Consider the following 10,397-nt stretch of genomic DNA (forward strand, 5'->3'; position numbering starts at 1 on the left):
CCCACCCAACATGTGTTTACAAACCCTATAAATAACAATCAATGGTCACACTCCCCAGCACAGAGACAGCAGCTCTCCTTCAAAACACACCAGCTGTTTGTTTTTCTTCAATGGCAAAAAATAATTCAGAATGCCGTTTAGATTATGAATTCACCAATAAGATCTCTCAAGTCGGGAACTGGAATTGACTGATTATTCAGGAGTTTAAAAGGGTAAAATAGCAAGGCAAAGGCCATCAAAGTGAGTAAATGATGTTGAGTCTTCTGCCTTGCCATATCTCCAAAAGAAAACAGTGTTGAGTCTCATCAGCCAGCTGAAATCCCTGTGCCGAGTTAAAGTTGATCACAAATATAAACTCAAGTCCCCAAAATACTCCTATGTCACACATATTCCTGTATCATCCACTGTCTCAGTACAGAAACAATTTATTTCATTTAAGCTACATACAACTCAAGGCAGGAAAATAAGCACTTGGTTTTCTTCTCCCTCGCTCGGTCTCTTAAGTGCACTTAGGCACACGTCAACAAAGGCAATTCAGAAAGAATGGGATAGACCTGGTTACTGGTTATGTATTGGTCTGGCAGTGGGACCTTGTATCCAAGTATCTGTTGGTTGTACACTGATACTTGGTAAGAACATACTTTCTAGTATGGATTTAGCAAAACCAAAATGTGAACGCTGTGAGTTCCCTAACTGCACATTTGGACTGTGAAACGTGTAACCGTTCATTTTTCAACACATGAAAACAAGTACTATAATTGTCCCTCCGTCCCCACCATAGATGCTTCTAAGATTTACATCTGGGGGTAAAATGCATAGTCAGGTCAAGTTTCCAATTCCAAGTCCGTCTTCTCTCTGTTTTTCTCAAGAGGTAGTATTGATCAATCTAAATTGGTGGCAGTTGATGTTTTTCTTTGGAGAAAGGCACTTGCCATCCTGTCTAATCTGTCACCACACTGCCTGGCTGGACAGATACGCGTGAATCTTCTGCTTCTCATTTCCTCTTCCATGGTCCTTGTTTCCGCACCATTCCGATCGTATACACTTCTCTTTCTCTGAGTGTGTTCCACTGGAAAATACTCTAACCGTTAACACATTCTCATTCCCTCAGTGAAAACATTTCTAGATACATTTATTGTCATTGCCAATGTGACCGGCCTCGCCTTAGCACATTTTAAATATATGGTAAGAAGTTGGCTTTCAACAAAATCAATGTATCAACTCTTCTCATCCCTTCTCTTTTTCTGTTGAGTGTCCACACTTCTCCTATTGTACAAGTTGTGTTTAATGGAAGTATAAAAATGTCAGTTGGGCCTGACAGCGTTTGAATGTCTCTCGGATAGATGAGCATTCTGAGGACAGTTTGTGTCACACAGCTTTGCGTCAGCGTATTCCCAAACCTCCCTGAAGTGCCCGTTAGTCTTTGACAAGTCTGTAGACGTGGTACTGTGCCCCGTGTTCGCTCGTCGAGACCTCGAACACAAACGCTATGCAGAGCAAGGTCTCCTGGGTGTCGCGGTTCGTCACCACCTGAGGGACGAGCAGAGCACAGGAAGATGGATGCACCTCGTCATGTGACCCGACATTCAAGATCTCTAGGTCTAAGTGAATAAAGCACTTTATTGTATTGTGCTCATTATTAACCTAAATTAACCCTTAAATTACAATGCCTGCAGCAATGAAGGTACATATGAGAGGTCTGTTGTCTCTGCTGCTTCTTATGTTCTCTTATTGTACTGTACTGTATGCTGTGATGAGACCAAAGACAAATTTCCAACCTTGGACAATAAATCTTATCTTATAAATATTATATAATACCTATATGTATATTATATAATCATGCAAGAATAGAAGAAGTTCTAAAACAATACACTGCTTGATATTTTCTATATCTAGAAACTAATACAAATGTCATATGGTTTACAGGGTGTTTGTTACCTGCAGGATAGTGAAGTTTTCCAGAACACTGTTCATCATGTACTTCTCAGGCAGGTGTTTGAGCTTGTGGATGAAGTTAATCATGTACTCGCACATGGGGGAGCGGTGGATTCTGTAAACACACTTCCCTCCCTCCATCCGAGAGTACTCCGTCTGAAGTATAGAGAAAGAGTTCAACAGCTTAAATAGCTAGCAATAATCTAGTTTTATTAATTGTATGTATTCCATTTCTATTTTATGTTAGTCATACCAAAAGTAGTTCCATTGCCAAATTTGGATAATTTGTTAGCAAATAATAATAATATTGTTCATCTATGTTCATTATTTTGTGGATATGTTAGTGTGAAACCTTTAGTTTGAAATTGTTACTGCCATGACGTGATGATAATGCAGCGGATGAGTAATTGATTGATTCCTTGTGTAAACAAACCAGGGGATGATGGTGAAAGTAACACACAGACTCACCTCCACTTTCTCAACCACTTGTTTGCCGAAGGAGCAGACTTTGGTTGAGACTGTGATTGTCATGTTCTCAGCGCTGCTGTACTGACTGCTCACTCCGTAGAAGGAGCCGGGTCCGTCCTGCATTCCGCTGCTGTTTAGATCCGCCTGCACAGGACATGCACACACACACAGACACACACACACAGACACGCGCACGCACGCACACATGCACGCACACACGCATGCACGCACGCACGCACACACACACACACAGACACACACACACACACATGCACACACACACACACACGCACACACATGCACACACACACACACACACATGCACACACACACACGCACACACATGCACACACACACACACAGACACACAGAGACACATACACACACACGCGCACGCACACGCACACGCACACACACACACACACACACACACACACACATGCAAACACACACAGACACACACACACACGCACGCACACACACACACACACACACATGCACACACACACACACACACACACACAGACATGCACACACACACACACACACACACACACACACACACACACACACACACACACACACACACACACATCATGTTGGTTTAGTCTGGTGGGTTAATGAACACCAGTAGGCTTCCACAATTCCACAATCACCAGTATAAGACACACCTCCAAAACAAATATTGAGTGGGTTAATGACCAAAGAGTTACATCATTCCTAATCTGAGTACTCAGAAGCTCTACCCAGAATTTCTCATAGATGATTGGCCTGCACAGATACAGAGACTGATTTGGCCTCTGATTGGTCACTGACCGCAGCTTTCCACTTTTCAAGTATTGCATTGGTGCAAGCTGTCGGTAACATAGTGTATCTGGCACATAAAGTGAGATTTAGGCTGCTTGGATTTCTCCTCCATTCGTTTATCTGTGCCTGTGCGCAAAAGTAACCCGATGTGCACCAGATGATTTGTTTCAACGGAGTGAAACAACGTGAGCTTGCGAGGTCAAGATGGTCTCACAAGGCTGGTGCACAAGAAAACAAAAACAAAAAACTAATACTGAAACGAATAAAAACTCAACTAAAACGAAGCATTTTCCAAAAATGTAAACTAAACTAAACTAGAAAACCCAAATTAAAAACAAATTAAAACTAAACTGAAATTGAAAACAAAAAGTGAAAACGATATAAAAATAAAAAAACAATGAAAAAAGCTAAACTATTATAACCTTGGTCCAGACTATGCGCTCCTGACAAAATATGTTCAAATGCAGCTGGATTTGAAAGGCATAGGTCCTGGCTCCGCCCATATGCTCATGTTTTGTGGCGTTTTACTCCAGACCTCTTAATTCCCAGCAACAATACTGCTTGACTGTAAGATGATATCGCTGACACACTGGCAACAAGTTATAACAACTCACCCAGAACTTGACCAGGAAGAAGGCGTTCTGCGGGCCTTTCTCATAAAGCTCTTTGAGCCCTCCCTTCTTCTCGGGGAACTTGTCGTAGATCTGCCTGATGTCCACCGCCTCTAGCAGGGGGTCACTGTAGGAGGGGTTGGTCTGCCCGATGTGGACAAACAGGTGTTTGCTGTACTGCAGAGGGGGGAGAGATCGGAGAGAGACCATCAGACTCCGCTCCAGGGGCAGCATACATACGTTAACACCCCTGGTCTCTGCTAAGCCACGCCCAGGTTTTTACCCTTAGACCAACCAAACATCCTTGTAGTCTGAGGTAGACAATTGTTCCCAGTGAGATGAGATGAAAAGCAAATTAACAAGGTGCCTTACAGCTATCTGTAAAAGAAGGGATTCAAATCCGCGACCTTAAAGCACCAAAACATCTATCACCAGACCAAAAGAGGAATTCTCCTCGATCTGGGGGTCCTGTTTGGGCTGTTCACGTCACAGGCAGGGCTACTCAGGTACGACTCTGCGGTGACTCACGTTGTCGGGGTCCCTCTGGACCTCCATGAAGGCCGAGTACTCCAGCATCCGCAGTTTGGAGGAGGCGATGGTCCGGTCCTGCCACACGGGGACCGCCGTAGCGGCCGGAGGGAGCGGGGGGGCCAGGGGCTCGTAGGCTGGGCGGAGGAAACACACACACACACAACACACACAACACACACACACACACACACACATACACATACACACACATACACACACACACACATACATACACATACACACAACACACACACACACACACACACACACACACAACACACACACACACACACACACACACACATACACACACACACAACACACACACACTGAGATCAGACACAGTCCTCAGCAGTTTAGGCTCATATCACTTTGCTTCCTCTGGGTGTCCATACTCACTTGATATGGGTGGAGGTAAAGGACCTGGTAGGTTGGGGTATGGGGACTGTGCAAAAGGTTTGATACTGAAAGAGATAAGTGTGTCGGTGAGAGTGCAGCCAACCCTCATCCTATTAACACACTAGGGCTGGTAACACTTTTCCAATACATCACACAATTTCCCAAGTCTGTCATGTAATGGTTTCCTTGAATATGACTGTCAAATGCCTTGTCTTGATTTGTTACGTGATGTGTTTAGGATGATGTGGTTTAGGATACTTTCAACGTGACAATAGTTGTTAGTATCTAAAGCGTGGGCGTGGTTGCACCAGCTAGGCATAAGTCCACCTCTGCTTCTCAGTCCCAATCTACTACTTCACGCCATCTTGGTTGGCTCTTGTGGTCCCTAGAGTCAAAACCGAACTAGGAAAGACTGCTTTTAATTATAGTGCTCCTAGAGCATGGAATAGGTTTCTGGAGTCTTTTAAATTTGATACTTCACCTTGTACATTTAAACAAAAAAAACAAAAAAAGATTCAGGATGAGGTCTGTGTATGTTTTGGATGATGTTGTCATTGTATTTAAATGTGTAAAATGCATGAATGTGATTTCATATTGTTTATGCAGGTTTTGCTCATGGTATTGTTGTGCCACTACTAGTAATGCCATGGTGACATTAGCCAGCGACAAGTTATCTCTAGTCAGGCGCCCAGAGCACTGGTGGCAACTAGTTGTGTTTTCACAATAAGAGTCCCCTTTTGACAGGAAGGGGGAGGGATATTTACAGTAAGTATCCCACTATGTACAGTATTCTACTTCTACTCAGACGGGGATCTTTTATTTTGTCGAGGCCTGGTGGTGACGTTAGTGCAGGAAACAACAGAGCCAGCTTCTCGTACACAGACTAACCACACGTCCATCATTTAGACTTAAGTTTAATCTGTGTGCGGGAATCCGTGCGACTGATTAACATCGTAGCAGCAGTGAAGCAGAGTTAGCGCCACCTGGTGTCGCAGCCGAGCTGGTGCGGGTTGGACTTACGCATAGCTGGTGCGGCCAAGCCCAGGATTCCTTCCCGGGTTGAGCTCTAGAACCAGCCTGATGTACACAAATGTGATCCGTTAAACATGCCAAACCACGCCACCCACTGGTACCACACCCACCCACCCACTGGTACCACACCCACACACCCACCCACACACAAACCAAACACAACTCTCAGTTATTGTCACATATTTAGAGGTGCATTTGATTGAGTTTGATAAAAGCGATGGGGCACACCAGAAATGTGCAAAGTCAGAGTTAAGGTGAAACTAAAATGCTTTTCCAGTTTTTGATCTGTGTGCAGGTCTGCTCCGACACCTCATCCTGTACTCCCACCGAGTGTCCAATCACTCCAATACAGACAGGGTGCAGACACACAGGTCATCCTGATCGGAACAGATGACCCGGTCACACTGGACAGACGGGCTCAGATAAGTCATTCACGCCGGGCGGATGGGCTACTCACTCCTGAGACGGTCCAGGTTGTCCTGGGATAGGTGTCGGCCAGAACTGGAGGACAGAGAAAAGACAGGGTCAGTCCACACTCTCTCAGGTTTCAGTCAATCAATGCAACATCGCAAATAATCTCAGTTAGTCCAACGATCAGAGTTCATTTATCATTTGTTTTGCCCTCACTGACTATTGTGAAACTCACAGTAATATAACAGTTACAGCTGAATTATTACATTACATTACAGTCATTTAGCAGATGCTTTTATCCAAAGCGACTAACAATAATTGCATTTAACGTAGGAAAAGCCAATGTACTACTACTTGCCAGAACTCACAAGTGCATCTTCTTTCTAAAACAAGAGCATAATCTAGTGCTGAAGGCAAAGTGCAAGAATAGCAATCTCAAATACAATAGGTGCGTAAAGGAGTAGTAAAGGGAAAAATCATGTTTAGCCCGGTTTTAAGGTTACTTATGATCATATACAATGGTTCAGATCAAAAAGTTTACAAAACTAGCACTTTTGAGAAAGTCTGATAATTGCTCTACCACCGTTCTCAAAAGTGCTAGTTTTGTCAACTTCTTGATCTGAACCATTGTATATGATCATAAGTAACCTTAAAACAGGGCTAAACATGATTTTTCCCCTTACTACTCCTTTAAGAGGAAGACTAACAGGAAGAATGATTGATACTGTAAAGTGTGGCGAGTGGACTGACCCTGGCGTGGGGAGGGTAGGGGGGCTGGGGCAGTGGGGGCAGCTGGCTCTTGATCAGGCTCGGAGACACGATCTGTGCGGACGACAACGCTGCCATGTTCTGGAGGGCCTTGTCTTTAGAAGCCTGGTCCTGTGGGTTCCAGGAGCAAACAATGAGGGACAGGCTCCACTAGGGGGCGATCACACATAACACACACCCTCTGAAACGTCACTACATCTTCAGACGGTTTGGTTTAATAAACGATGAACAATACATTAATCAGTATCACTTTGTAAATCATCATTTATATTTACAGATCCTATAACTGTGCTCAATATAGCTGATTTTTAATATGCGGAGGCAGCATTCAACAATGTGTTAATTAAGAACAGCTTTATAGCTCCATAATCAGACAGAACATTCCAGCAGTCGTATACTTTGTGGTTCTGACGGCAGCTTTCACAAAATGTCAAGTATAAATCCCCATTCACGATGAATCAAAACGTGGGTTACTGGAGGGGACTAGAGAGTACACTATGTATGGTGGGGTCAAAACAAGGACGTGATCTGGAATGTTCTTCTGATTGAGATGTTCAGGGAAAGCAGGGAAGAAAGTGGAGGTGGTTATGATTGGCTGGACATCGGTACGGCTGGACAGCTGGAACACATCTGTATGTGTCCCGGAAAGAAAAAAAAAATGTGCATGGCAAAATACCATGGGATTGTCCTCCCAAATAACACAGGCAACAGCTTCTAGTCTCAACAGCAATATTACATAATCAAATGAGAATGTGGATGTTTACTGTGGACAGTGCAACATATTCACGAATTAGTGTGGGAGACGTGAGGTAAACAGAGGGACAGTGACATGAGGAACCCCTTGATAGCAAACACAGAGATGAGAAAGAGAGAGATAGAGAGAGAGGGAGAGATGTATACAGTAGCACACCAGATGGGCTACACATTTGGGATGCATTCTGCCAATGTACTGTAGGATATAATGTAAATGAGTATTCCCCGCCTGCCTTGAAGGGAATCCCTGAATCAAATGGGATCATGATTTGTCGAACAGCACACACAGAAAGGTCAAAGGTCAACTCCTGTCCACAAAATCCGGTAAGGATTACATATGTGCATTCAGCAGACAGAACCTCTGCTATGATAGCGAAAACAATAAAATCTCCAACAATAATCTCAGAATACTTTATTAAATCACTCACATATTCAATTCAGGATCATGCATTCAAACGCCTTCCTTATCACCATAAAATAAAATACTTGAAGGACAAACAAACTATATGGACGGTAAATAAAAGTAGAAGAAGCATACTTTCTGTCATCTTATCTGTCAGAGCATTCAGCGGACGCTGTTCATTCCAAAGGTGTTACGGTTATGACAATGGAAGGACATGATGGCATCACATCAAAGAGTCACCAAATACAAGAGAATCACCCTGAGCAAGCAAGCGACATCATTGAGCCTTTCGGGTCGAACCAGGAACGGAGCGCTACATTGTGATCTAGATCAACTTGCGGTTTCTTCTGCTTTGGGTTTATGGAGCAGCAGGGGGCGGGGCAGGGGGGGGGGGGGGGTGCCATGTCAGCTGAGGGCATAAGCTGAGGAGACAATGCACTGTCACTGCTAAGCAAGGGGGGGGGCGCAGGGGGGCTGGCAGGAGGAGGGAGGGGAGCAAGTATCGCAAAAGTCAACTTACCAAATTCATGGCCTGAAGCAAAAGAGAGAGACATCATTAGTACCGTACACTTCTAAGTGATGTCCATTCAGACTACTGTATGTCAGGGTTTTCTATCTAAGTGAAGTCCATTCAGACTACTGTATGTCCGATTATGGTTCATAACATGCCCATGTTTTAATAAGACCTGAGAAAGATAACTCAAGTGTGTCTCAATACAGATGCCTCTACAATGAGCTCAAGCCATAAGAGGTAATCTAGTAATGTAGAATATATTATCCATGTTCATATCTAACATTAGAGAGAGGAAACAAAACATTATCAACAGGAAACGTGAATCTGTCAGTTAAGCTATTATGGAACTGAACAGAGAAGAAACGCACACAGTATCTCTGATCACACATTTCCTGGTTGAAAGGAATGTGAAATGGCACAACATTTCAAATGTAATTAAAAATAACCATCCCAGAAAGAGGCTTGTGTGAGAGGATTGTGTACTGTGTGAAGTTCATTTTGACCCCCCACCCCTCCTTCCCCTTTGAGCAATAATGGTAACATATTAGTCTCTAATATCGAGAGAGCAACCATCATACTAAGTAAAATAAGAAGGACCAAGATGAGACTGTCCTCAACCTGGCGCATTAAATAAGAAACTTGTAAGAAAAGCAACAAGACAGAGTAGCTACAAATGTACATTGAATCAAAGAAAGTTGAATTCCAGTATCTTTAACACTTTGTTGGTATCATGAATGCTTGTACAGAGTTGGAGTTGATTTCAGAGAGGGGAAGGAGAGGCCCGTAGGAGGGGCTGTCATTGTCAGAATGCAGAGAAGATGGAGGTCAGAGGTCAGAGGAAGACTTGAGGACAGGCTGGGAGGCAGAAGCGCGGCCGTCGCCGGGACAGACGTGGAGCTCGAGCAGAGGCGTCATGCGCCGCCGGCGCACCTTTTTCCCACACTTCCCACCGCTTTACGACAGCATTCCGCATTTCCCCTAGGCTCACAACACAGCCCAGCGCGTGTGCGGTCAGATAGCCTGAAAAGCCCGCTTGGTTTATCGTACCTGCATCCTATCGGCCGACTGATACTACACTGAGCTGTGCAGTGCGGTGAAGCTATTTTAAATGGTCAATCCATTTTGGCGCAGATTGGTCTAACTGCTTATCTGTCTGGCTTTGTGCTGTGCATGCATGGTAGCTACGCGTGATGGTTCTCCTCTCGTACCCTAGGGACCAGCCATCAGAGGAACCACAAGCCAACTAAACCCCAAAAGCAAGAGTCCAATCCAGCGTGCCCTGGCTGCTAGCATCCTTCGCTTATCTGTCATCCACCTCTACATGCCGCCCACACTCATAGCCTACGCTTCAACTACCGTAGCGCCGATCCATAAGCTTTTACGAGAACGTGCACAAACTCTGATTGGTCAGCGCAAAAAAGCCAAGCCCCGCCCAGCCCGCAGAGAAGCGCATACCTTCAGCTTTGACTGGATCTCGCGAGATTTTCTCCGGGCGAGAACCTGCAAGTGGCTAGAAACCTGCGGAGGAGTAGAGGCGTGAAGGAAAGAGAAACGAGAGACAGAGAGAGAGAGACATAGAGAGACAGAGAGAGAGAGAGAGAGAGAGGAGAGGGAAGAAAAGCCGTAACCAAGGAGGAAAGGGATGCCCCATCAGCGCTGGCGGGCGGCCCACAGGCAGCACCTACCTTGATGCCCGCCTGGTACTCTCGGACTTTCTTCCGTGCTAACACCTGTATGTGACTAGAGACCTACAGTAGAGGGGTGT

General features: G+C 44.7%; 1 protein-coding gene across 1 annotated transcript in view; it reads right to left on the reverse strand.

Moving 5' to 3' along the window:
• Nucleotides 1-1,392: 1,392 nt before the first annotated feature.
• Nucleotides 1,393-10,397, reverse strand: part of tead3b (TEA domain family member 3 b) — a gene marked incomplete at its 5' end in the record, with an annotated part of 18,700 nt that continues 9,695 nt past the window's right edge. The window contains 12 exons of the mRNA XM_084440480.1: nucleotides 1,393-1,530; nucleotides 1,939-2,091; nucleotides 2,404-2,547; nucleotides 3,825-3,998; nucleotides 4,350-4,486; nucleotides 4,752-4,816; nucleotides 5,772-5,828; nucleotides 6,241-6,284; nucleotides 6,945-7,073; nucleotides 8,639-8,650; nucleotides 10,088-10,150; nucleotides 10,318-10,380. Of these exons, the coding sequence (XP_084296606.1) occupies nucleotides 1,417-1,530; nucleotides 1,939-2,091; nucleotides 2,404-2,547; nucleotides 3,825-3,998; nucleotides 4,350-4,486; nucleotides 4,752-4,816; nucleotides 5,772-5,828; nucleotides 6,241-6,284; nucleotides 6,945-7,073; nucleotides 8,639-8,650; nucleotides 10,088-10,150; nucleotides 10,318-10,380 (1,155 nt within the window). The 3' untranslated portion in view covers nucleotides 1,393-1,416. The remainder of the gene's footprint in view (nucleotides 1,531-1,938; nucleotides 2,092-2,403; nucleotides 2,548-3,824; nucleotides 3,999-4,349; nucleotides 4,487-4,751; nucleotides 4,817-5,771; nucleotides 5,829-6,240; nucleotides 6,285-6,944; nucleotides 7,074-8,638; nucleotides 8,651-10,087; nucleotides 10,151-10,317; nucleotides 10,381-10,397) is intronic.

Source organism: Borostomias antarcticus, assembly GCF_949987555.1.
Source record: "Borostomias antarcticus genome assembly, chromosome: 7".
Taxonomy (NCBI): Eukaryota; Metazoa; Chordata; class Actinopteri; order Stomiiformes; family Stomiidae; genus Borostomias; species Borostomias antarcticus.